This window comes from Salmo salar, chromosome ssa20 (genome assembly GCF_905237065.1).
Source record: "Salmo salar chromosome ssa20, Ssal_v3.1, whole genome shotgun sequence".
NCBI classification, from domain to species: Eukaryota; Metazoa; Chordata; class Actinopteri; order Salmoniformes; family Salmonidae; genus Salmo; species Salmo salar.
This window is the reverse complement of record NC_059461.1, coordinates 18,313,866-18,340,078: the sequence shown is the minus strand read 5'-3', so window position 1 is coordinate 18,340,078 and position 26,213 is coordinate 18,313,866. Positions and strand designations below refer to the sequence as shown.

At 46.2% G+C, this 26,213-nt stretch overlaps 1 protein-coding gene across 2 annotated transcripts in view; it reads right to left on the bottom strand.

Moving 5' to 3' along the window:
- LOC106579992 (neurogenic locus notch homolog protein 1) overlaps window positions 1-26,213 on the bottom strand; it is a 45,264-nt gene that overhangs the window by 4,141 nt on the left and 14,910 nt on the right. The window contains exons 3-32 of one of the 2 annotated variants that reach the window (XM_014160491.2): window positions 24,935-25,197; window positions 24,366-24,704; window positions 17,482-17,604; window positions 16,907-17,140; window positions 16,480-16,635; window positions 15,721-15,906; window positions 15,418-15,531; window positions 13,475-13,588; window positions 13,118-13,351; window positions 12,867-12,977; window positions 11,920-12,112; window positions 11,593-11,738; window positions 11,348-11,461; window positions 10,384-10,503; window positions 10,083-10,235; window positions 9,564-9,792; window positions 9,063-9,264; window positions 8,645-8,798; window positions 8,289-8,473; window positions 7,718-7,850; window positions 6,897-7,154; window positions 6,190-6,302; window positions 5,455-6,026; window positions 4,767-5,198; window positions 4,329-4,477; window positions 3,011-3,224; window positions 2,539-2,629; window positions 1,962-2,127; window positions 339-637; window positions 62-209 (exon numbers count right to left, since the gene is read on the bottom strand). In XM_014160491.2, coding sequence (XP_014015966.1) covers window positions 62-209; window positions 339-637; window positions 1,962-2,127; window positions 2,539-2,629; window positions 3,011-3,224; window positions 4,329-4,477; window positions 4,767-5,198; window positions 5,455-6,026; window positions 6,190-6,302; window positions 6,897-7,154; window positions 7,718-7,850; window positions 8,289-8,473; window positions 8,645-8,798; window positions 9,063-9,264; window positions 9,564-9,792; window positions 10,083-10,235; window positions 10,384-10,503; window positions 11,348-11,461; window positions 11,593-11,738; window positions 11,920-12,112; window positions 12,867-12,977; window positions 13,118-13,351; window positions 13,475-13,588; window positions 15,418-15,531; window positions 15,721-15,906; window positions 16,480-16,635; window positions 16,907-17,140; window positions 17,482-17,604; window positions 24,366-24,704; window positions 24,935-25,197 — 5,945 coding nt within the window. The remainder of the gene's footprint in view (window positions 1-61; window positions 210-338; window positions 638-1,961; window positions 2,128-2,538; window positions 2,630-3,010; window positions 3,225-4,328; window positions 4,478-4,766; window positions 5,199-5,454; window positions 6,027-6,189; window positions 6,303-6,896; window positions 7,155-7,717; window positions 7,851-8,288; window positions 8,474-8,644; window positions 8,799-9,062; window positions 9,265-9,563; window positions 9,793-10,082; window positions 10,236-10,383; window positions 10,504-11,347; window positions 11,462-11,592; window positions 11,739-11,919; window positions 12,113-12,866; window positions 12,978-13,117; window positions 13,352-13,474; window positions 13,589-15,417; window positions 15,532-15,720; window positions 15,907-16,479; window positions 16,636-16,906; window positions 17,141-17,481; window positions 17,605-24,365; window positions 24,705-24,934; window positions 25,198-26,213) is intronic. The other variant, XM_014160493.2, reaches the window with a different exon arrangement.

Sequence of the window (26,213 nt, the reverse complement as noted above, 5' to 3'; positions counted from 1 at the left end):
TGAGAGAGTACGACGAGGCCAAGGAGCCGAAAGAGATACAACATTGACATAAGAGCCCTACCGAAGTCATCGATAGCGTTGACGTCAGCGTGGCAGTTGATGAGCTCCTCCACCATGCCCTCCACTGCCAGGCGGGCTGCCAGGATCAGAGGGGTGGTGCCATCGTGCATGCGGGCATCCAGGTCTGTGGCACGATTCCTGATCAAAATCTACAGGAAGACGCGAGCTGGTTATGAGATTATCTATAGAGATACTAAGGAAGAAAGATCACATTGCCAATCCAATACAGTAGATCTCTTTGCTACTCAAAACCACACGAGTCTGCATTTGACCCCAACCTGGAAGACGCCCTGAGCGTCGGCAGCCACGGCAGCATGTAGCGGGGTCTTGCCCATGTTGTCCTGGATGTTGGCATCTGCACTGGCCTCCAGCAGACGCTTGGCAGCGTCAGAGCGGGCGTAGCGGGCAGCGAGATGGAGGGCGGTCTCCCCCGTGCGGTCCGTCTGACTGTGGAGTTTGGCACCCTGGTAGATGAAATCATTGATCACGTTGGCAGAGGCATCTTCCTCCTCCTCGCTGTTGCCGGTTTCCAGACCTCCACCACTGCAGGAGGCAATCATCAGGGGGGTGAAGCCATCTGGGCAGAGGGAGGGAGGGAGGGAGGGAGGGAGGGAGGGAGGGAGGGAGGGAGGGAGGGAGGGAGGGAGGGAGGGAGGGAGGGAGAGACCATACTTTAGGACCAGGGGAGTTGACTATACCTCAGCATTGGCAGTCAGTGCACTAGTGCAGAGTCAGCATGAGACAGAGCCCAGTTCCTGGTACAAACAGTAAGAGTCAGAACTTCAAAGCACGGGGAAGATCAAAACAAAGCAACAAACAAATCGAATGTGGATTTGATGCGTTTGCCTGGGTGAATCATCACAGCTCTCTTTTCGATAACGGATTCTGATCAAGCCCGGCGTTGAGGAGCTTGGGGAAACGGGCCAGGCTATGTGAAACCTAGGCAGCTGGAAAACTGAGCATCATCATCTCTGAGGGGAGGCTCAGCCAGTCGACCTGGATGGGTTTCTCCTCTTCAAAAGAATAGCGAGCCCCAGATCTCACAGATTCAATTCAGGCTCATTGATCGGTTAGGGAGAGAAAACGTGTGTGTGTGCTGTGCATTAGTTCCAGGAGCATGTTACTGTTGATTTTCTTAAAACACTCTTCAGGGGGTTTGACACTTAATAAAAGGGTGTTGTATTTTGGCCCGTTATTGGTTTTATTAATAAAGCATATGAAGAGAAAGGCCTATTAGCGGTCCAATGATGAATGTAAGCAGGAATCAGGAAGGGAGTTTTCCCCTGGGCTCAGGGCTTCTAACCGCATGCTTTGATCTGGATCCCCTTACCCTGAGGACACAGGGCTTTAGCTACTCCTACACACACACACACACACACTCAATCAGCTAATATCTGAGGCAGAAAGATACCTTAAAACATGACCATAAGTTTAGTTTGACGTCTAAACAAAGCAAGATTTTAAGGTAATATAATTCAACTGAATAGGAATATGTATTTTGTGAGTAATACAAATTATTAGAATGATCATATTTAAATACTTTATATATATATATAAAGTATTTAAATATGATCATATATGGGGATAGATATATAGATATATATATCCCCATTTTTCTACTTGGTACATGACCTCTGCACCGTAAATATAAGAGTAGCTGGGGCAAAATATATATATATAACAGTATTACTGAAGTCCTACACACCTGATTCACACCAAATTAAATACATACATTCTATATTCACAATAAATAATACAATTTCATGAAATGTAATAATCAACTCAACGCTTGTCAGTAGACATGGAGGTAAAAAAGACCCCCCCCCCCAAACATCAGTCAAGTTCACAGCTAAAATCTGTCTTCATTTCCCTAAGAATGAAACGAGTGGCTGTGAACACACCTGGTCCCCGTACGTTGACGTCCATGCAGTCGTTCTCGATCTCCCCCTGAGGGGGTGTGGGGGCGATGGAGGGGATACGGAGATCAGCCGCGTCCAGGTGCTGCTGGGTCCACTGGCGGTGGTCCGTCTGGTCATCCAGGTCCAGCATCACCTGCTCCTCAAACTGCTGGAACCAGACCAGGGGGTGGACGGACAATCAATTAGCTCACACCGCATCCAAAGCATTTCATCTCAAACCTATTTGGTTTAATTAACCGACTTTTATGTATTAAAATGCTGACATTCTGGACAATAAAACCAAAAACCAACACAAAAGAGACTCTACATTTTCAATATCTTAATATTAATATTAAATTCAATAGCCTATGTAAATGTATACATCTTGAAACGAAACTGGAATCAAGTGATATTTGACGGCTATTATCAATGATGAAAAATAGAAAATCCCTGACTGAAGATATTTTCTTCATATATTTCTTTAGGTATTTCTTAAGAAGTCCATGTTCTACTCTTATTCCTGTCTTTCTCTCCAACAGTAGGTCCCAATGCCAGTATGTGGTGTCCTTAGACTCCTTACCCTAAAGCGCTTGGCGTCTGAAGGCTCCTCTTCTCCCCATTCATTCTGGTTGTTGTCCATCAGTGATATGTCCAAGGAATTTTTCAGTGGCCTGTGGTCAGACAGAAATCCCATTGAAAATCCGGATGCAGCACGTGAGCTAGCCAACTATCCCAGCTGAGCCCTCTTCCTCAGTGGCAGTGCACCAACACCGAAACAAAAGCATTGATTGAGCCCCCCCATCCTGTCCCGTCCCACCACTATCGCCCAGACAAGTCAATTAATGCGCCGTTACCTAAACCTGCTGCAACATTATCATTAATGATCCGAACGAACACCGTTCCCCCCTCTTTCTAATCACCAACTACACCCCTCAGCCCCAAAAACTCTCGTTACCGCTCCACACCCTGCTACGACCAAATCCACGAAAAAACTAACCGTGACCCATGATGGGAAAACAATGTGGTGCCGCATGGAAACCCAGGGAACTTACTTCAATCCCACCGAATCCTCCCCGACGGGCTCCCTCCTCTTCTTCTTGTTGGGCTCACTGGTCTTGAAGCCCTCCGGCAACCACAATTGGCCGTGCTCGCGACGACGCTTCCGTGAGGCGACCATCCCCACGCCCACGAAGGCCAGGAGAGCCAGCCCAGCTAGGACCACGTAGATGGGATAGAGCTCCGACGGAAGCTGGGGGTCAACCTCACCTGGAGGGAAAAGGGACAACATGGTAAGGTGGACAGCAGCGGAGCCTGAGAACCCAGGTAGGCAGGCAGGCAGGCGTTGGGTTGGTCGCAGGACTGCTAGTCCAGCTCCTCTAGTCTAGTGAAACCCCCTCCTGGAGCCTGGTCCTAGTTGTCCATGGCCAGAGCTACAACGGGAATGAGGAGCGCCGTTTGTAAAACAAGGTCGGTCCTGTTCTGTAATCATCAGAATTGCTAACCACTTCTCATCAAATAGAGCTAGAGATAAAATAAAATATACAAAAAAAACACCACCTCCTCTCTCCTCTCAGCCCAGGGTACCAGGAGACAACTCTACCATTTCTTCTTTAAGGGGAAAAAAAGGGAGGGATTAATGAACTTCAAATTACTGCACGCGCTTTAAGCTGTAAAGACGAAGGATTTATTAGGATTTTCAAGATAACAAAGACTCCCAACTTCTAGCACACTCCCGATCAATTTTTCCCCTTCGCTTTTTTTCCACTAACGATTTTGAAATGATAAACTCTCCCAACCCAAACCCTTAGAGATGCATTAAGTCCTGGTATTACATTCAGCGAGGTGAAGGTTGCAGCAGCCTCACACTGTGGGATGAAGTGTGTGTGTGTGTGTGTGTGTGTGTGTGTGTGTGTGTGTGTGTGTGTGTGTGTGTGCGCGCGCGCTAGAATGGTATGTGGATGGGGTAGGGGGGTGGATGAGTTGATTTACGGCAATTAACCATTTTGGAGCCTGAAGCCATTGGATTTAAACACAGACTGCTGCATTGATTGTTTAGTACATGTGATTCAAAAGTACATTTGTTTCATTGTTGAATACCAAATACACAATCAAAGAACACCCCATCATCACAGTGTGGTGTTGGAAGGTTAAGACCTAGGGGAAGAAAACCTTTACCGTGCTTGTCTGTGTGTGTGTGTGTGTGTGTGTGTGTGTGTGTGTGTGTGTGTGTGTGTGTGTGTGTGTGTGTGTGTGTGCGCGTGTATGTAGGGCTGGGGTATGAGTAAGGTGGCGTTAGGGGTACAGTCCCGGGCTGTTTCAGCAGTACTCTTGGCCTGGTGACTGTTAGAATGGAAGAAGTTAGAAACTCACTGTGAACAGCCTCTATGATGTAGGGAACGTTGAGGTTCCCGCTGGAGGCCAGGGCCCCCAGGAAGGCTGCTACGTCCGTGGCACTCTGGAAGCACTCCGTGGACTGCTGGACGCACTGGCGGTTGTCAATCTCCAGGTACACTATGGAGCTGTGGAGGACAGAGTCATGTGACACACATTAGACCTGATCTACAAAAACCTCAGCGAGACGAAAGGACAGCTCAGTGGTTTCTGTTCAGGGAACTAGCAGTAGTTCTTCAAAAGACAGACACCAGTTTCCCATGACAATGGATGATTATACAACACATCGCTACCAAATACGTGGAAGGGCAGTTCACACAGAAACTAGCTCGACTTCCACGTAAATGGGAGGTTTGCATGAAAATTCCATTGAAAGCCAGATTCCAAATGACGATTGTTCCCGAGCATTTGTCTCACCCTTTGATCTGCATGGGGTCCAGCTCCCTGCGTCTGCGGCTGCTTCCATTGGCTATAGTATACATGCTGTTCTTCATGGAGCTGAGAACGGTGTCAGGGATCTCTGTCCAGCCCACCGAGCGCTTCATGTTGTGTTTCTTCAGCTCCTGCTCACTGCCGTAATACGGGTAGATCATCGTCTGTCCCTTAGCGTCCTGCTGGAACACCACATTGGTGTGGATCACGCGGCTCAGTTCGCGCAGGAAGCCAAGCGAGTTGTTCCGGAGCTGGTCGGGCATGATGTGGACCACGATGACCAGGCGGCCCACCGCCAGCTTCTCTGGCATGTTGTTGGCACAGTCCAGACCGTCCCACTCACACTCTGCGTTGTTGCAGCCCTGGTCACAGTGGCCGTCCGCATAGTGATCTTTACAGTACTGGTCGTACAGAGGACTGGAGGGACAAGAGGAAATAGTATTATTCAGTATGACTTTTAATGGGATGTATAGTGTTTAAAAAGAAAGCTCAGACTGTTGTTCAGGCCTTGAACTGCTACTCAGACTTGATGTATTATCTACAGCATTAGCTGAATCAGGTGAGTTATAGTAGGTCTGGAGCAGAACCCTGCATAGCCAGTAGGTCTCAAAGTGGATTGGCCTCCCCTTATCGAGTATTGTATTCAGCCCTTGATGGCAAGCGTTTCACTCACTTGCACTGGCCCTCCAGGTTCTGACAGTCAAAGCCATCGTAGAGACACCCGGCGTTGTTGCATTGCTCGTCACACTTCCCGTCGTTGAAGTAGCGCCAGCACTGCAGGGACGACGTGCAGTTCTTCCACGGGTCGTCGAAGTTGAGCGAGCAGTCGCCCCCGTCCCAGCCACACGCGTGGTTGTTACACAGCATATCACAGAACTTGTTCCCCTTGGTTTCCTCACACTGGGGGATCTCACAGCTCACCTCCACCTCCGGCGGGGGGGTAATGTCACGACCGAACCCGCCCAGGAAGCTGTAGTCCAGGATGTGACATAGCAGGCCGTTGAAGTTGGTGGGGCAGACGCAGTGGTAGTACGGAGCCTCTGAGCTGTACTCACAGGTTCCCCCGTTGTAGCAAGGGTTGGTGTTACAAGGGTTGTCTGTGGGGTATTCACACTCTGGCCCCGTGAACGAGGAGGTACAGAGACACTTTGGGTTCTTGTGTCCGGAGATGCAGGTGCCACCGTTACGACAGTGAAGATTGCCACAGGAGTGGGCATCGTACTCACAGGTGGAGCCAGTGTATCCCTGTAGAGGGGAAGGAGAGGAAATGTGTCAATGTAGCAATACTATTAAATGTATTACAGCATGTTGAATGAATGAAAACACAGTGCAACACATCTGCTGAATGTCTCTTATACAGTGTCTTTGGCAGAACTACGGCAGTAGCCGTGGTTGTGTGTGAACTTACAGGTGGACACTTGCAGATGAAGCCGTGAGGAGTGTTGCTGGCTACGGCACATGTCCCTCCGTTACGACAGGGTTTGCCCTTACAGCCGTCAAACACTGTGTCACAACGCTCTCCTGTAGGGTCACAGAGAGAGATGGTTACATCGAGGACTGAAACGTTCCCTTATCAATAAGCCAATCACAGGTTAATGTTTAATGCCATGGAGCAGGAGTCTCCAACCCTGTTCCTGGAGAGTTACCCTCCTGTAGGTTTTCACTCCAACCCTGTTCCTGGAGAGTTACCCTCCTGTAGGTTTTCACTCCAACCCTGTTCCTGGAGAGTTACCCTCCTGTAGGTTTTCACTCCAACCCCAGGTGTAACTAAGCCGATTCAGCTTATCGACCAATTAATTATTGGAATCAGGTCTGCTAGAGTAGGGTTGGAGCGAAAACCTACAGGAAGGTAGCTCTCCAGGAACAGCGTAAATACTTAAAAAATTATAAGGTCATTTTTTGTTGTTGACATTTCTCCTGCAAGTCCAAGGTGATTCGTCTCGAAAAAGACTATATAAAAAAAAAAAGTCTACATTATTGTCCACTAGTCTTTGCTTTCCCATACTCAACCCCATGAAATAACTGTAATTATAACATGAAACTAAACCCAACCCTGCGCTGCAGTCACTCTCCAGCCAGATCCATCACATCACCCTCCTGCACGTTAAATGTTACCTGTGTATCCAGTACGGCAATCGCAGCGGTAGTTGTTGGTGAGCTGGACGCAGTTGTGTGTCCCGCGGGGGTCACATGGGTTGGACAGGCACTCGTTGACGTCCCCCTCACAGCGCTCCCCTACGTAGCCGGCGGGACAGATACAGTGGTAACCTCCCACCCTGTCAACACACTTCCCCTTGTTGAAGCACTTGGGCTCGTTGGTGACTTGGTCTGTGACGGGGTTGCAGTCGTCAATGTTGATCTCACAGTGAACGCCTGAGAGGTAGAGATCAGGAGGGAGGGAGGAAGAGGGGAGGAACAGTCAGCCTAAACACTCAGATGGAAAACCATCAAGGGATCATAGGAGGATCCTACGACCTGCCATGGTTCAATACACATTTTAATTTACCGTTTTGTAACGTTATCTCTTGTTTGCTCCCTATATAACCACACTTTTTGGGGGGCAACGTTCATTTCAACAGTACTTCAGCTGACCTACAAGAAACACACCCTTTATGTCCAGGAGATAAATCAATCCTGCATTTGACGGGGAGGAGAGTTTCAGACATGTGCTGGACGCTGTTAAGCCCTAATTAATGAAGTGTGGTGGATTGAGAGAGGTAGGTAGAAAGAGAGAGAGAGAGAGAGACAAAGAGTGGGAGTACGGAGAGGAACAGAGGAGACCAGAGGAGTGAGGGATAGAGAGTAAGAGAGAGTGGGAGGGTGGAGAAGAGCAGAGGAGAGAGGGATAGAGAAAGAGGGGGAAGAGACCAGAGGAGAGGATGAAGGGATAGAAGGAGGGAGATGGTGTGTGTGGAGGTGGGTGGCGGGGCTCTGACCTTGGGTTCCCCTGGGACAGGAGCATTTGTAGGTATTGATCAGGTCAATGCAGGTGCCCCCGTTCTGGCACGGCTGGGAGAAACACTCATTGATCTCGTTGGAGCAATTCGTCCCGACGTATCCTGCCACGCACTGAGAGGAGAGAAAAAGCCAAATCAACGACTGACATGAAACAAGGCAGTTTCTGTTTACCTGGCTGTTTTTGCCAGTTTTCCACACAGGTCAGCAAATTCTCCTTCATCAGAGATCTCCACAAATGAGCAGAGTGCGGGTCTGTTTATAAACAGCCTTCACCAGTCTAGAAAGTGGGGGTTTAATAGAGAGAGAATCACTTAGAAAGGACACCAACACACTTATTTACACTACCAAAAATGTGACGATCATTTCAAAGTGAGAACTTCTGACAATGTTTCTACCAGACCAAGATCAGGAAACACTTTAAAAGGAACATTTCTGGGTGCGTAGAATCACTGATCACCCTAGTTTCACCATTAGGTCACATTTGTTATGCGTTTCACCCAGGGCCTGAGAAATAAGTGGAGAGCGCTGTGTTCCTAGTGAGCAGCCTACCTTGCAGGAGTACCCTCCTAGGAAGTCAGTGCAGGTGGCTCCGTTCTGACAGGGGTTGGGGGTGCACTCATCCACCTGCTCCTCACAGTAGCTGCCAGTGTAGCCCGCCTGGCAGTGGCAGTAGTGGGTGTTCCCAGCATCCAGACACTGGCCTGAGTTACGACACAGAGCAACTACCTCCACACCTGGAGGCGGGAGGGCAGAGAGAGGAAGAACATGCGGTCAAGTGTTTATGTTACAGGTGTGAGGTTGATACTAACACAACGAAAAAACACATCCAACCTCATACATGCAGGCGTTCACACACACACACACACACACACAACACACCCCCTCCTTCACACTCCCAGTGTTACCTCTTTGTTTGGCTGCCACCTCGCAGGAGACACTTGGCACGTCACAGTAGAGCCCTGTCCAGCCCGTCTGGCACTCACAGCTGTAAGTGGTGCCAGTCTGCCAACAGGTGCCCCCGTTCTTACAGGGAGACGAGTCACACCAGCGTACCAGATTCTGAGGAGAAACAGACACACCATAGACACAGTTAGTCACTAGGTGAGTAGACAGGTGAAAGTGACTGGAAATGTACACGGTTGTTTCACAGCTACAAACATCACTATAGCTAACGTTTGTAGTGCGCCTTAACTTAAATGTATTCATACCACCTTTGTTTAGCCAAGTATTTGATTCCTTAAAGCACATTTTATTTGACAATAGCAACATGGTATATTGCCTACAGCCAGTACAAAGTCACATTTTACTGGGCCTACACTGTACCTGGCAGTTGAGTCCAATGTAGCCCTGGGGACAAGTACACTTGTAGGTTCCATAGCTGTCCTGGCAGGTGCCTCCGTTCAGGCAGGGTCTGGAGTCACACTCGTTGATGTCGTGTTGGCAGTAGCTGCCAGTGAAGCCAGGTGGGCACAGGCAGGTGTAGGTGTTGATGCCGTCCAGACAAGTCCCACCGTTGAAACAAGAGCTGGGGATAAAAGACCATCAAAACATCAATAAAGCAATACCAGACGTATCACGTCAAAGCCGGATTCAACGGTTTTTATTAGTCCAATTAGTAAAGTGACTTAATGAGTGTGAACATCTTGGGCTATAACAGCATAGTCATTTAGTGTTATTAAACTTTCTGCCACAGGGGGCAGAAGTGGACAGGAGAAGAAAAAAAAAAAGTTAGGTCAGAGCTATATTCATCGTTTGTGACAGAGACGCAACAGGCCATGTGAGGAAGATAAAACAGAAAGAAATAGGAGTCCGAGCTCTCTTCACCTCTCAGTGCAGTCAGGCGTGTTGTTCTCACAGTGTGTCCCACTGAAGCCAGAGGGACAGGTGCAGGTGTAGCTGTTGACACAGTCTGTACAGTTGGCTCCATTTTTACATGGGTTACTGTCACACTCGTTGATGTCCTCCTCACACTTAGTGCCACGGAAACCAGGCAGGCAGGTGCACACAAAGTTGTCCACTTCGTCCCGGCAGAAACCTCCATTGCTGCATGGGTCTAAGGACGAGAGCGAGGAGGGAGAAAAGTTAGCTGATAGCTTAGCACACTGGCTGCGGCTCAATAGTCTTGATTAGCTTCCTTTCTTGTATTTTTTTTTTCTCCCCCCACTGATCACAAGGCAGATGTTATAGAGATATTTTAGAGGCCTATCTAGTTTTTAACCTATCAGTCATAAAAGAAAAGAGCCAAGGAGAGGGAGCAAGTTCAGAGTATTGAGACATGGCCACTGTCTCATATCCACCTGTTTTCATGAGGAAGTCATGAAGATGAGAGGAAAGGAGACTTACTGGGCTTGCAGTCGTCAATGTTGGTCTCGCAGTTGCGGCCAGCGTAGCCGGCCTTGCAGCCACAGCGGTAGTTTCCTTTGGTGTTCTCGCAGGTGGCCCCATTGAGACAAGGGTTCTTCACACACTCGTTAATGTCCACCTCACAGGTCTGGCCTATAGAGGGTAGGGGAGAGGAGGGAGGGGCGAGGCTTACTACACATACATCACTGAGATCGTTTGCCCATTTTTTGTTGTTGTTGATATTCTGTCTATTTTCATATGTGTATATAAATGCAGAAGAATGACAGATATTGTCCCTCACCTTGCCAGCCCTCTGGACACACACAGGAGAAGTTCTCGTAGTCCTCAGACTCCTGACACACACCTGCGTTCTTGCAGGGTTTGGTGCTGCAGGGTGCCAGCAGGGTCTCACAGTTCTCACCTATCACACACACACACACACACACACACACACTTTTAGATAATGGACATTAACTATGCTCAATATTAAAATTCTCATATTATTATCATGTCTAATACTATTGTTTATCGGAACCAGAGTATCATGACAGGAAGTAGTGGGTGTCTGGATAGACCGCCCTACGTAGATAATGCTTTTATTGGACATTAAACACTTCATTCGGGAGGATATCAGGAGGCTTCTTGCCCACAGTGTAAAGCTCTGTGAGTGTTCGAGAGCAGAGCTGTTCGGGCCTGCGGAGACAATTCCCTTTATGTTTTCACGACACCCAGCGCAGACAGGAAGCAGCCTGACGTTTCCTGCTATTGTCAAGGCATTTGCTGTTCTGTGAGACAGGAAGTCTGCAAACAGGAAATGTGTCAAGCAGCCGGGTCGTTCGTTCCCAACCCCTATTATATCAGGTCCCAACGCTGTGAGAATTTTTCCAAAAAGACAGGGAATAAATAACAAATGTGCTTGCCCAAAGGCAGTCCATCATTATCTGTTTTTTCAAATAATACAACAAGGGAGGAAAGGAAAGGACGTGAGGACTGCTGAAAAATATTGTGCTGTTATCAGGGACACTTGCGAAGTTGTCATGGAGGGCCAACGTCAACACACCAGACGCTGGAGTCTTTTAGCCAAGAGGAAGGATTGCTGCTGAACTTTCATCGACAGCTTGGTCTTCCAGAGCATGTTTTTCCTGTATGTCCAATGCCATAGAGAGGCAACAACGTAGAGCCCCACAGCAAGGGAATACAAAACAGCACACTTAGACTGACAGACACTCAGACAAATATTTCACAATAGACAAATATGTTCATACCGGTATATGGGAGTAGGCAGTTGCACTTGTAGCCAGCGACATCATCGATGCAGGTCCCTTGGTTCAGACAGGGATTGGAGGCACATTCGTTGATGTTCGTCTGACAACTTGGACCTGGAATCAAAAGGTCAACAAGATATGAAGCACATATCGTTGGAGTTTGAGTCAGGGTCAAATAGATAAAAACAGTACAATGTACTGATGGTGGGAGTGCGATCTAGAGGACCACACACACACCAACTCACCAGTGAAGCCCACTCTACATGAGCAGACGTATCCGCTGGTCATATCCTTGCAGGTGCCTCCGTTCATGCAGGGGTTGGACTCGCACTCGTTGTTGTTGATGTCACAGTTCTTGCCACTCCAGCCATTGTCACACAGACAGTTGTAACTAAGGACAAGATGGAAAAGCTCAGTATTAGAGAAACATACATTATCTTTCACTTTGATACTATATATTCATAGTTCCATACCATTCACGTAGGGACCGATTTCTAGATGTAAATTAAACACAACGATGTAATTTCCTTCGGAGGAGGAGCCATGGAGACAGATGAAAGAGGCAGACTCACCCGTTGACTTTGTCTTGACAGTGGCCATGGATACAGGGGTTGCTAAGGCACTCGTTGACCTGGAAGAAGCAGGTGGTGTCATGGTAACCCTCTGGGCACAAACAGGTGAAGCTGTTGATGCCATCGATGCAGGTGCCACCATTGTGACACGGGTTGAGGTCACACTCATCAATGTTGATGTTGCACATGGTCCCTGTGAAGCAGAACCCATGAACATGTTTTCTTCTCCGACCCCTCGTATAGTAGCGTCTCAACCTTATACCACTAGGAACATTTATGGTTTACAAACGCATGAAATTGGTTTAACAAAAATGATACAAATGAATAATGCTTTATGGTTAGACCTAACATAATATTATTTTGTAGTCTTTGGAGTTTGGACTTTGGTTAGATTTCTATGAAGATATAATTTTGAAGTAAAATACAAAGCACAACCCATACTACACCAGACAATGGACCACACAATGGGCTCTATGTCCCCAAAGTAAATGCATCCATCTCGAGAAACATGGGGTTTTTAAGTCTGCTTTTGTCGGCCAATTGAAGCACCGCAGCCATTCAGCATAGACCAACTTCTCCCCTTTTAAAAGATCAACTTTCAGGAATCTTTCAGGGGATCTTTTCTCCTGTGAAATCCCCGGTGGGTGTTGGTCCTTTCAGGGCCTGGCGAGAGAGGCCAGCTTGTGTGTCTAGGCAGCAGGTTGGGGACAGGGAGGGGCTGGAAAGTGACACCACCACGGAAGGCCTCAAAAGGAGTGCGTTCGCTCACCATCTGTTAGCCCTCCCTCTCTTCCATCCCTTCATGCTGCCCTCTACGCCCTTGTTGTCCTCCCCTCGCCTGAGGTCTGAATAGGAGACGCACACGCACGGCGGTAGGAGTACCCCCTTCAAGTCTCCACCTGGGTAGCCACAGTCTGACAAACTGGTCCCCTACAGTATCTACTTACCGCTGTAGCCGGGCTCACAGGCACACTCGTAGCCGTTGATCTTGTCGAGGCAAGTCCCGTAGTCACATGGCTTGCTCTTGCAGTCGTCCAGGTTGACTTCACAGTTTATACCTAGGGGCAAAGAAATTAGCATCAAAGTTTCTATAATTACATTTTCACAGATGAAAGTACATCTGGATGATTTTATATTGAAGGCCAATTTTGAGTTAAGAGGAGAAGTATTTTAGTGTGCGTGTGTGTGTGTGTCTGACCTGTGGTGCCCTTGGGGCAGGTGCAGATGTAGGAGTTCTCGCGGTCCTGGCAGATGCCTCCGTTCCGACAGGGCTGACTCAGACACTCATTAATGTTGGTCTCACACAACCGGCCCATGTAACCAGGGCGACAGTAACAGGTGAAAGAAGCCAGGCCGTCTTTACAGGTACCATAGTGACAGGGGGCTGAGAAACACTCATTGATGTCAGTCTCACAGTGTTGCCCCGTGTAACCTGGTGGAAAGAGAAGAATTTGGTCACTTTGTCTCATTTCTCCCCATACTATTCAGGATGAGTAAATTATTCAATCAGTGTTGGTTGATTTAAAAAAAAAATCTTTGTTGTTGCTTTGTATACCTTCAGTGCAATCACAGGTGTACTTGTTGGGGCCGTCCGTGCACTTGGCGCCATTCTTGCAAGGCGTGCTGGCGCACTCGTCAATATCTATCTGGCAGAGATTCCCAGCAAAGCCTAGAAAAACAAGAAGGGGTGGGGGTGAGTTTGTGTGCATGTGTGTGCGCACGTATGTGTGTATGTGTGTGTGGGGGGTTCGAGTGATCTAACCAAGCCCAAACTATTCCCACTCTTGCCCTGGAACATACATTATGAGAGCCCGCAACGACAGAGGTGGCTGCATATTAATCAACATCTCCGCCATACTACAAGCTTTCTGTTTTCGTTTATTTCTACTCCTTTTCATCACTTCTCCCCCCAAAAAACTGCATCCGAGAAAGGGGGGAGAAAAAGAAGGGGAGAAAAACTTCCAAGGCCTCATGACCAGGGGTGAGAGACAAAGGGGGGACTGTCTGCTCAATGCAACGCGAAGCCGAGCCGGTTGCCTCTTTTGTCCCCCAAAACTTTTCCATCACAATGTGCATTCTCCTGTCTTGCCCCTCTCCCCGCCCGCCGCGCCCAAAAGGGCCAGCTTGACCTCTGAACTCAGCTATTCAAATCCCTCGTCATTCAAAATCAACCAGCAGGCTCCCATTTTTTCTCTAGTTTTTCTAATCTGTTTTAGTTTGTTTCTTCTTACAACTTCTGTTGCTGGAGCACATTTACATTCTAAGCGGTAAGAAGATGGATTCTGTTTGATAAAGAGATTAAGAGATCCCCCCCCCCCAATTGGAACACAGGGGTCTAAGCCAAGCAGCCAGCCAGACATCCCAGTGGTCACTAACCCCGATAGGAAGTGGCTACATGTCTATCTGTTTGCTCCGCTCCCAGTGGATTTTCCCATTCACAACCCAGAGTCCCTTTCGCTTTAGACTGCCCATGCTAACGTTACCTCACACACAACACAGAGAGGAGATTTAGCCCAGGCTTCTGGAATCAGACATTTCAAACCGCCCCAGTGGGGTTTCCATGGAGATGGTGTGTACAGAAATGAAAGGAGAGGACCCTGCCCTACCCCAGCCTGGGCTTACACAGGAACAAATTTACATCTCAAGAAGGCAATTCCCCTCTCGCCCCCCCCCCCCCCTTTAGAGCATAACCGTCTGTGTCTCAGTCCCCTCCAGTACGCCAACACCACCTCCCACCCCTTCCACTTTCACCACTGTCTCATTCAGGCCTCTCTCCTGCCCTGTCCCATATACATGGGGGGGCTTTTCAGAAGCTAAGCTCTTGTGTTCTCTGCTGTACCTCCCTACAATTAATTCCTCAACTTCCTAACTGCACTTTCTCAACACAAGGAGCCTCCTGCCTTTCTGAACGGTCTTTGATCCGAACCGACTGAGAACTGCACTATTTTCCTTCAGAAATACTTCCAGCCCAGTAGCTCTGGTGAAAGAATGAAAACAAAAACGCATTTTAGAGGGTGAGAAACCTTCCTCCGTGTCGGTCGGCCTCGCGTTTATCCAGCAGAGCATTCCTCTGCTCACAAAACCCTCAATATCTCTCGTCACATAGTCTAACCCCACTGGAACCCCTGGAGAAATACCTCATAAAATCATCTAAATTCCAAACTTTAATACACACAAAACTGAAAGCTCACAACAGCTTCTCCAACTATACAGAAATTCAATACGTGGAAACACAACACTATTCAGCTACTATTCTTAGTCCTTCTTTCCTTAGTTCTCAATTAACTTTCTTGTGGCTAGCTACATCCAAACTGCACACTCAATCAGAGTTGAGAGTAAAAACTTGTTCAAAGTGTCAACTTCCTCATGGATTTTCCTCCTCGTCGGGAGCTGGCCTGGTAAAGCCTGCCTGAGGCAAGGATTAGAGTCCGCCTCCCGCGCCTGTCCTGTCCGGGGTGATCGACCCCCCTCCTCCCGCTGCGACGCACCAGGGCTCACCTGTGGGGCACTGGCAGTGGAAGGTGTTGATCTTGTCGATACACTTCCCATTGTTCAGGCAGGGGTTGTTGGCGCACTCGTCCGTATTGATCTGGCAGAACAGTCCCTCGTAGCCTTTAACCAATTAGCAGGGGAACAAGGCCTGGTTAGTTAGTCAGTGTACAGTAACTTTGCCAGATTTCCTGACTTTACAGCTATTAGGTTTAGAGTGTGGTCACCCTTTGATTAAAAAGGTGTCTTTAAACTTGCTAGCAAGAAGAACTTATACTGATGTTGGTAATTAACCGTGTGTGTGTGTGTTACCTGGCATACAGATGCAGTGGAAGCCTCCTATCTGGTCGAGGCAGGTGGCTTCGTTCTGGCAGGGGTTGGAGAGGCACTCGTTGATGTCGTGTTCACAGCGAGCCCCAGAGAAGCCGGGCTGACACTTACACTGGAACGATCCCTTGGTGTTCAGGCACTTCCCTCCGTGTTCACAGGGGTTGCCACCTAGACACGGAGCGAGAGAGAGATAGACATGGAGTGTACCTTAAACACATTGCAGGGCGTGCTCCTTCGTGCTGCTGTGTGGTGGTTGCTACCTGTCTGTGTCTCTGCCCTCTCTGGTGTTGAGCGATTCACATTTCTAGTTCAAACTAACCAAACCTATTCCTGTAGTGATCTAATGTGTGTTCAGATCAAATCACATTTTATTGGTCACATACACATGGTTAGCAGATGTTAATGCGAGTGTAGCGAAATGCTTGTGCTTCTAGTTCCAACCGTGCAGTAATATCTAACAAGTAATCTAACAGTTTCACAACAACTACCTAATACACACAAATGTAAATAGATGGTATAAGATACAGTATATACATACGAGATGAGTGATGTAAGATATGTAAACATTATTAAAGTGGCATTTTTTAAAGTGACATGATCCATGTATTAACGTGGCCAATGATTTGAGTCTGTACGTCGGCAGCAGCCTCTCTGCGTTAGCGATTGCTGTTCAACAGTCTGACGGCCTTGAGATAGAAGCTGTTTATGAAAAGCATCCGTCACTGGTCTGAGTCTACTTACCCAGCGAGCACTCGTCAACATCCTGGTCACAGGCGGCGCCAAAGTAGCCCAGGGGACAGGTGCAGATGGCCTTGCCGTTGACGGGGTTGGTGTCACAGTTGGAGCCTTTCTGACAGGGGTTACTGATGCAGGCGTCATCCAGGTGACACAGCAGACCTGGCACAGCACAAGAACAACAGGAGATGTTGACCGGTTTAGTCGTTGCAGTCATTTACTTCGTTAAAGTTATTTATGTAGCTGTTGCTTTTCAACCACGTTATAGCTATCTGTGCTGCCGGCACTGGACGAGGAAACGCTACCTGTTTAGTATCACTAGTGACCACGAGAGATTTAGCATGAAGTAGTAGATATACAAGTGTGCAAAGCTCAGGGTCAGATACATGGAAAATCTATGAGAAAGGAAGAAGACCAAAGTCCATCGGATCACCTGTGCGACCGTGGGGACACTCGCAGAAGAAGGACGCCACGCGGTCGTGGCAGACGGCCCCCTGATAGCAGGCCGCATTTGCGCAGTCGTCAATATTCTCTCCACAGTCGTCCCCCGTCCACCCGTTGACACACACACACTGGTAGGCACCGTAGATGTTGTGGCACGTTCCACCGTTCTGGCATGCGTTGGGCATCAGTTGGCACTCGTCAACGTCCTCTGTACAGAACTGGCCTATAGGGGAGAACATGGGGTAAATGCCCTTATCAACAAGCCACAGCACACACACACACACACACACACACACACACACAAGTCAAAAGAGTCAAAGAGAGACAAAGATGAGTACTAATCATAAGAGTCAAAAGAAAGGAGGCTTCCATTATAGAGATCGGAGTAGGGTAAAAGTTACACCATAATCACTGATGCAAGATCAGATATGTTTTTATTAGCCCAATAGTCTTGGTTAGGATTGAGGTTTAGTAATCTGATCCTAGATCTGTATTTCTAACAAACTTCTACCGTGAGTGTAGAAATTAGTGGGGGGGGGGGGGGGGTACTGTATAGTTAGTTACCTGTGAATTCAGGTTTGCATTGGCAGTTATAGGTGTTAACTCCATCCACACAGGTTCCTCCATTCTGACACTCGTGTCTTGGACAGTCATCAATGTTGGCGTCACAGTTCTGACCTGAGAAGCCTAGAGAGCACAGGACGTAATGTTAAGTACACACATATTAGACAGTGTAGTTTTTAAATAAGTCCCATCTCAACAGAAGGGGTCATGTTACATTTTCTTGGCTTCAAGTTTCCTTGGCTTCAAGTTCCTTGGTGTCCTCATCACTAAGAACCTATCATGGTCCAAACACACCAACACAGGGCATGGATCTGAGGGCATGGGCATGGGCCCTCAGATCCTCAAAAGTTCTATAGGTGCATCACCGCTTGGTACGGCAACTGCTCGGCATCCGACCGCAAGGCGCTACAGAGGGTAGTACGTACAGCCCAGAACATCACTGGGGCAAAGCTTCCTGCCATCCAGGTCCTCTTAACCAGGCAGTGTCAGAGGAAAGCCCTAAAAATTGTCAAAGACTCCAGCTACCCAAGTCATAGACTGTTCTCTCTGCTACCGCACGGCAAGCAGTACCGGAGTGCCAAGTCTGGGACCAAAAGGCTCCTTAACAGCTTCTACCCACAAGCCATAAGAGAGCTGAACAGTTAATCAAATGGCCAGCCGGATTATTTACATTGACCCCCTTATTTTATTCGTATTATTATTATTTTTTGCTCGAACTCTTTTGCACAGGCTCGATGTACACTCACTGACTCTAACCACACACACACACACACACACACACACACACACACTGACGCCACACACACACACACTTCCGGCTGGCCATTTGATTAACCTGGATTTCTGCATAAATTGGTCATCAAATTTGATCTGATCTTCATCTAAGTCACAACAATAGACAAACATAGGCTTAAACTAATAACACACAAATTATTGTATTTTTCTTGTCTACATTGAATACATAATTTAACATTCACAGTGTAGGTTGGAAAAAGTATGTGAACCCCTAGGCTAATGACTTCTCCAAAAGCTAATTGGAGTCAGGAGTCAGCTAACCTGGAGTCCAATCAATGAGACGAGATTGGAGATGTTGGTTAGAGCTGCCTTGCTCTATAAAAAACACTCACAAAATTTGAGTGTGATATTCACAAGAAGCATTGCCTGCTGTGAACCATGCCTCGAACAAAAGAGATCTTAGAAGATTTAAGATTAAGAATTGTTGACTTGCATAAAGCTGGAAGGGGTTACACAAGTATCTCTAAAAGTCTTGATGTTCATCGGTCCACGGTAAGACAAATTGTCTATAAATGGAGAAAGTTCAGCACTGTTGCTACTCTCCCTTGGAGTGGCCGTCCTGCAAAGATGACTGCAAAGCACAGTGCAGAATGCTCAATGAGGTTAAGAAGAATCCTAGAGTGTCAGCTAAAGACTAACAGAAATCTCTGGAACATGCTAACATCTCTGTTGACGAGTCTACAATATGTAAAACAGTAAAACAAGAATGGTGTTCATGGAAGGACACCATGGAAGAAGCCACTGCTGTCCAAAAAAAATCATTGCTGCACGTCTGAAGCACGCAAAAGAGCGCCTGGATGTTCCACAGCACTACTGGAAAAATATTCTGTGGACAGATTTGAGTTGTGTTGTTTGGAAGGAACACACCACACTATGTGTGGAGAAAAAAAGGCACAGCACACAACATCAAAACCTCATCCCAACTGTAAACTATGGTGGAGGGAGCATCATGGTTTGGGGCTGCTTTGCTGCCTCAGGCCTTGGACAGCTTGCTATCATCAACGGAAAAATGAATTCCCAAGTTTATCAAGACATTTTGCAGGAGAATGTTAGGCTATCTGTCCACCAACTGAAGCTCAACAGAAGTTGGGTGATGCAACAGGACAATGACCCAAAACCAGAAGTAAATCAACAACAAAATGGCTTCAACAGAAGAAAATACGCCTTCTGGAGTGGCCTGACCTCAACCCGAATGAGATGCTGTGGCATGACCTCAATCCGATTGAGATGCTGTGGCATGACCTCAAGAGAGCAGTTCACACCAGACATCCCAAGAATATTGCTGAACTATAACAGTTTTGTAAGGAGGAATGGTCCAAAATTCCTCCTGACCGTTGTGCAGGTCTGATCCGCAACTACAGAAAACGTTTGGTTGAGGTTATTGCTGCCAGAGGAGGGTCAACCAGTTATTAAATCCAAGGGTTCACATGCTTTTTCTTGCCACTGTATCTCAATTACCTCGACTAACCCATACCCCTGCACATTGACTCGGTACCGGTACCCCTTGTATATAGCCTCGTTATTGCTATTATATTGTGTTATTATTTTTCCTTTAGTTCATTTAGCAAATTCTTCATACTTTATTTTAAAAACACTGCATTGTTGGTTAAGGGCTCGTTAGTAAGTATTTCATGGTAAGGTCTACACCTGTTGTATTCAGCGCATGTGACAAATACAATTTGATTTGATATAAAGGAAGCGTATTGTATATTTGAGTATATTTGTCTCTTTGCATCCCTCTCTCACACAGCCCCGCCAAAATTGCTTTGTTTTTCCTAGTTTCAAAATTGCCTGGTTGGTTCCTTTCAAAACAAGGGGAAACTCTTTTACAGTTGAAGCAGTCAACGGCCTCCTTCTTCAGAGGGGAATGAATGGCAGCGGTGGCAACCCTCCTTTGGTCTGTGTCAGTCAGAACAAACAGCCAGCCAGACCACAGCTTCCCTTCATATAACAGAAACCATCCTGCTCTGGCATTACACAACACACCACCACGGTATTGTCTGGCACCCTGGCTGCATAAGAAAAGAAGAGGGACATTTAGGAGGTTATACTGCCAATTTCACGTAGGTAGAATCTGAGCACCATTTGGATTCTTGACAATTCTAGTACTTCTCTTGATTCACAATTATTTGTCTTTGGCAGTGGCGTTTCGCTGAGAGCCATGCTTCACGGCCAAAACAGTGTGAGAGGCACAAAGAAAGTGGCGTGGTGCTTACTGGGAGCTCAGTGGAAGTCTAGCTCAGCCTGGCTTTGGAGCAGGGCAGGGTGGAAGTGGTGACCTGTGGGGAGAGGGGAGAGGACGTCCAGTCGCGGTAACCCAGTCTACAGGACTAGCAGGCTCTGTTCCGAGGATGTTATCATTCAGCCATTTCCTCACGATAAGGCCCAATGCTATCCTGCTCCCCTCTGTTCACACAACACACACATAATGCACTGTGGAGCCACTACACACAGCTCACTAGGGCTGGGCGATATAACAAATCAATTTGAATATTTTTTGGGGCGCGATATTCCAAATGCCTGTATCGCCAAAAAATATGCTTATGTCCACTTGTTCTCATGTTGTCTTTTTGGTCTTGTCTCCTTCGCTCCTTCTGTACTGTGTGCAATGACTGTAGGCTGTGTGCACCTTCCTATTTACCCACACACACCAAGCCCCTCTGCCTGCCACTCACAACAACAAAGATGACAACTTCTTCCTCTCTGGCAAGCGGATTCAACTCGCTATTTGCATTTGAGGTTTGGTTCAACAGAATGGGTCATATGGACAGTATTTTACTGTAATAAAGGAGACTTTAACCCTTCTAATGACACCTTTTTGTGTTTCAACTCTTCAAATTGCGCACAGAGCAGACACTACTAAAACAGGATAATCAATGAACATTGATTCTGGAAAATGGATCCTCAGTTTGTTGCGTGCGGCATTGGGGTACCACGTACCGCTAGCAGCATTTTAGCCAAGGACTGTTATACTAGCTGTCTAGTCTGTGTTTTATAAATGTGCAATAAGCCTACAACACAATTATATAAGGAATTTGCAATCCCATTCTTATTCTGAGAAATAAGGTAGGCCACTTGATTTCAACATCATAACAAAGTGGACAGGCTAGCATGCTGTTCAAACAGTTGGAGATGGACTTAAGGGTGTGTTCCTAACAATTCAACTGTTCTACCTTTGCAAATAGATCCAAGTTGGCTAAGCTTGAAATAGAAAGATTAGCTGGCTAGTCACTAGCATGTGGGCTTGTGCTTGAGAGAGAGTTTATGAGACCTGTGTTCATCTTCTATAATACCCATTATAAGAAGTTGGTCATTATTAGTGAATGTGCATTAAGCATGGTTCTGGTTAAATTTGTAACAAAAAGGGCATTTTCATAGACAGACTTGAAAGCCAGATCGGTGATTATTGCAAAAAAGCCGGTGAAACTATTTTGATAAAATAATACTTGACCTAGTTGTAAAACAAAGCGTATTTAGAGAAAACATATATTGTGAATCGATGGTAAGTAAAAAAAAATAAAGATATGATTTTTTTGGCCATATCGCCCTACAGCTCACTTACACACACACACACACACACACACACACACACACACACACACACACACACACACACACAGCTCCCTCCACAAGTCATCCTGACCAGCCACTAGACAACAGTACTGCTAGTGAATTTCACAGCTGTTTTAGATGCTTGACTTAAGATGGATAGACTGGTGGACAAAACACTTAAGCAGCCCCTAAGTGGAAATGGATTGCACAACTTGAAAGTTCATACAGGGTCAAATCCTAACTTAATATATAACATATCACACATAACTCAACATTTCTCATAGTTGAATGGCCTGATTGTTAATAATTCTGGATACAATCATCTGCTTAGTGACTAAAATGTAATATACAGCGCCAGAAAGTATCCTTGACCTATTCCAAATGTTGTTGTTTTACAACCTGAATTCAAAATGTATTAAATATATGTGTTTTCTCACCCATCTACACACAATACCCCATAATGACTATGTGAAAACATGTTGAAAATTAAATACAGAAATATCTCATTTGCACAAGTATTCACACCCCTGAGTCAATACTTTGTAGAAGCAACTTAGGCAGCAATTACAGCTGTGAGTCTTTCTGGGTAAGTCTTTCCACACCTGGATTGTGCAACATTTGCCCATTATTCTTTTCAATATTCTTCAAGCTCTGTCAAATTGGTTGTTGATCATCGCTAGACAACTAGTTTCAGGTCTTGCCATAGATTTACAAGTAAATTTAAGTCGAGAAAAAAGAAGAAACCCACACACTGCTCTTGCAACTATGACTGTTCTTCAATTAGCTTTACATATCGACCTCAAGGCCTTCCTCAAGCTCTGACGAAGGCCTTGAGGTCAACACGTAAAGCTAATTAAAGAACAGTGATACTAGCAAGAGCAGTGTGTGGGTTCCTTCTTTTTTCTCATCTTATTTAACTGTTACCATGCACCTGCAACAAAGACAGCTCAGATGTGCAAGTGCCTTTTGAATTTTGAAGTAAATTTAAGTCAAAACTGTAACTCAGCCACTCAGCCATTCACTGTCTTCTTGGTAAGCAACTCCAGTGTAGATTTGGCCGTGTTTTAGGTTATTGTACTGCTGAAAGGTGAATTCATCTCCCAGGGTCTGGTGGAAAGCAGACTGAACCAGGTTTCCCTCTAGGATTTTGCTTAGCTCCATTCCGTTTCTTTTTTATTCTGAAAAACTCCCCAGTCCTTAACGATTACAAGCATACACATAACATGATGCAGCCACCACTATGCTTGAAAATATGGAGAGTGCTACTCAGTAATGTGTTGTATTGGATTTTCCCCAAACATAACACTGTATTCAGGACAAAAAGTAAATTGTTTTGCCACATTGTTTGCAGTATTGCTTAAGTGCCTTGTTGCAAACAGGATGCATGTTTTGGAATATTTTTGATTCTGTACAGGCTTCCTTCTTTTAACTCTGTCATTTAGGTTAGTTGTCACATCCTGACTTGTAAAAGGGGTTGTTTGTTATTGTAGTTTGGTCAGGGCGTGTTTGTTTTATGTGTTTAGTTTTTTTTTTATTAATGTTCTATGTTAGTATATTTCAATGTTTGTTCTAGTTTTTCTATTTCTATGTTTAGTTTATTGGGTTGACCTTTATTTGGAGGCAGCTGTTCCTCGTTGCCTCTAATTGAAGGTCCTATTTAGTAGGGGTGTTTTTTTTTCATGGGTTTTTGTGGGTAGTTGTTCCGTTGTGTAGCTGTGTGCCTCACAGGACTGTTTTCTCGTCGTTGTTTTGATTAAGTGTTTGTTTTGGTTTTTCTTCATAATAAAGAAGATGAGCATACACATTCCTACTGCGCCTTGGTCCCATCTTTACAACGAACGTGACATTAGTACTGTGGAGTAACTACAATGTTGTCAATCCATCCTTAGTTTTCTCCTATCACAGCCATTCAACTCTGTAACTGTTTTAAAGTCACCATTGGTGAAATCCCTAGGAGGTTTCCTTCCTCTCCGGCAACTGTGTTAGGAATGACGCCTGTATCTTTGTAGTGACTGGGTATATTGATACACCATCCAAAGTGTAATTCATAACTTCACCATGCTCAAAGTAATATTCAATGTCTGTTTTTTTTAAATTTGTATCCATCTTCCAATAGGTGCCCTTCTTTGTGAGGCATTGGAAAACCTTCCTGGTCTTTGTGGTTCAATCTGTGTATGTGTGGGGTACAGAGATGAGGTAGCCATTCAAAAATCATGTTAAACACTATTATTGCACACAGAGTGAGTCCATGCAACTTATTATGTGACTTGAACGTATTTAGGCTTGCCATAACAAAGGGATTGAATACTTATTGACTAAAAAAATGTCAGCTTTTCATTTTTAATTAAACGTAATTCCACTTTGACATTATGGGGTATTGTGTTTAGGCCAGTGACCAAAACTCTCAATTTAATCCATTTTAAATTCAAGCTGTAAAATAACATTTTGAAAAGGGGTATAAATACTTTTTGAAGGCTCTGTAAATGTATGCTTGGGCCCATAGGGGATCAGATGGGACAACATTAACAGAGCAGTACCTGGAACACAGGAGCATTCATAGGTGGTGTCTCCCTTCTGGACGCAGGTGGCCCCGTTGTGGCAGGGGGAGGGGTTGCACGGTAGGTAGCGGGTATCGCAGTGCTTGCCCGTATACTCCTGGGGACACTGGCAGCGGTAGGTGCCCACCTCATTCACACACACGCCTCCATTCTTGCAGGGTGAGGGGTTTTGGGCACACTCATTGACGTCCTGCTTGCAGGTCTGGCCATAGAAGAAGGGGGTGCAGGAGCAGATGTAGTGGGACTCGAAGGGGGTGCACTGCCCGCCGTTGGCACAGGGGTTAGAGGCACAGGGGTCTGCCTGCTGGCACTGCTTACCTGAAAGAGACAGACACACATCTTGTAAATGAAATCAGGATTTTGATCTTTACTTACATACATAGCACCTTGTTTCTTTCCATGTGCTACAATTAGTTGTAACCATGGTCAGTTTGAATATTTTAAAGAACATAAGACCGGTTAGTAATGTTATTTATTACTACTAGACTATGCAGCATTCCCTCCAGTATTCTGACTACAGTGTGAGTAGTAAATATGACAGTGTTTACCAGACCAGCCAGGAGGACATCTACACTTGTACTCTTTGAGGTTGACCAGGTCGCAAGTGCCACCGTTCCGGCAGGGTAAACTGAGACAGGCGTTGTCGATGGGCGTCAGACATAGGCGGTCCGTGAAGCCTGGCCGGCAGAAACATGTGAATTCCACTGAATTCCCACGGGGCACCATGCGACACGAGCCGCCATTTTTACATGAAGAGTAGGTGCAGGGGTCCTGGTGCTGACACCTGTTCCCCACGTATCCATCCAGACATCTGGAAAGAGAGCGAGAGGCAGGGTGAGTCAGAAAAATAATAATAGCGCTAAGGGTTAAGGAAAAGTTGTATTCAACAGGTGTGGACTGAACAAAAGCCACTGCACTACATTATTTTGTTTATTATTAAGTTAACATGAGTCAAGCATGTGTGACCAGTGCAATGCAACCTGTCTTTGTCTTGTTTTAAATAGATGGAAGATATGGGAACACAGCAAGAGTGAAAGCAAATACCTACTAGTTGGCATCCACTTTCTTGCTTTCACCTCTGTTTTCAGAGGTCAGTGCAAACAAGGAGAGGAAGCCACTGAGATGTTCCTATTGTGTGCTCATCAATATTAACCTTCAGCAACCTGGGAAACAAGCTATGCCTGACACTAACTAAGTAACTAACTAGTCCCTGCTCTCTGTGAAAGATGCTCTGAGGGGTCAGTCAGGATGTTCTCTCTCTCTGTCCTGCCCACTGTTTTTACTACACGCCAACGCAGCCATGAGAAACTATGCAGCTAAACAGCACATTTGCCTTGTCTCTGTCGTCCTTTCAGACAACGTGTTTTAGGCCATAAAACCCTGACTGCAGGATATGGGGGGCAAGGGGGTGGGACAGGGGGCATCATCCACCCCTGTGATGTTTCTCACAGGTCCTCTTAGAGTTGTAAAGTGGCCCCCAGCAAACGGTTCCCAGAGAGAATGAGAGAAGTGAAATTCCACAGTGTGCCATCACAGCAGCAAGATGTGTGACCTGTTGCCACAAGAAAACGGGCAACCAGTGAAGAACAAACACCATTGTAAATACAACCCATATGTATGTTTATTTATTTCCCATTTTGTACTATTTGCACACTGTTACAACACTGTACATAGCCATAATATAACATTTGAAATGTCTATTCTTTTCAAACTTTTGTGAGTGTAATGTTTACTGTTCCTTTCTGATTGTTTATTTCACTTTTGTTTATTTCACTTTTGTTTGTTATCCATTTAACTTGCTTTGGGAATGTAAACATATGTTTCCTA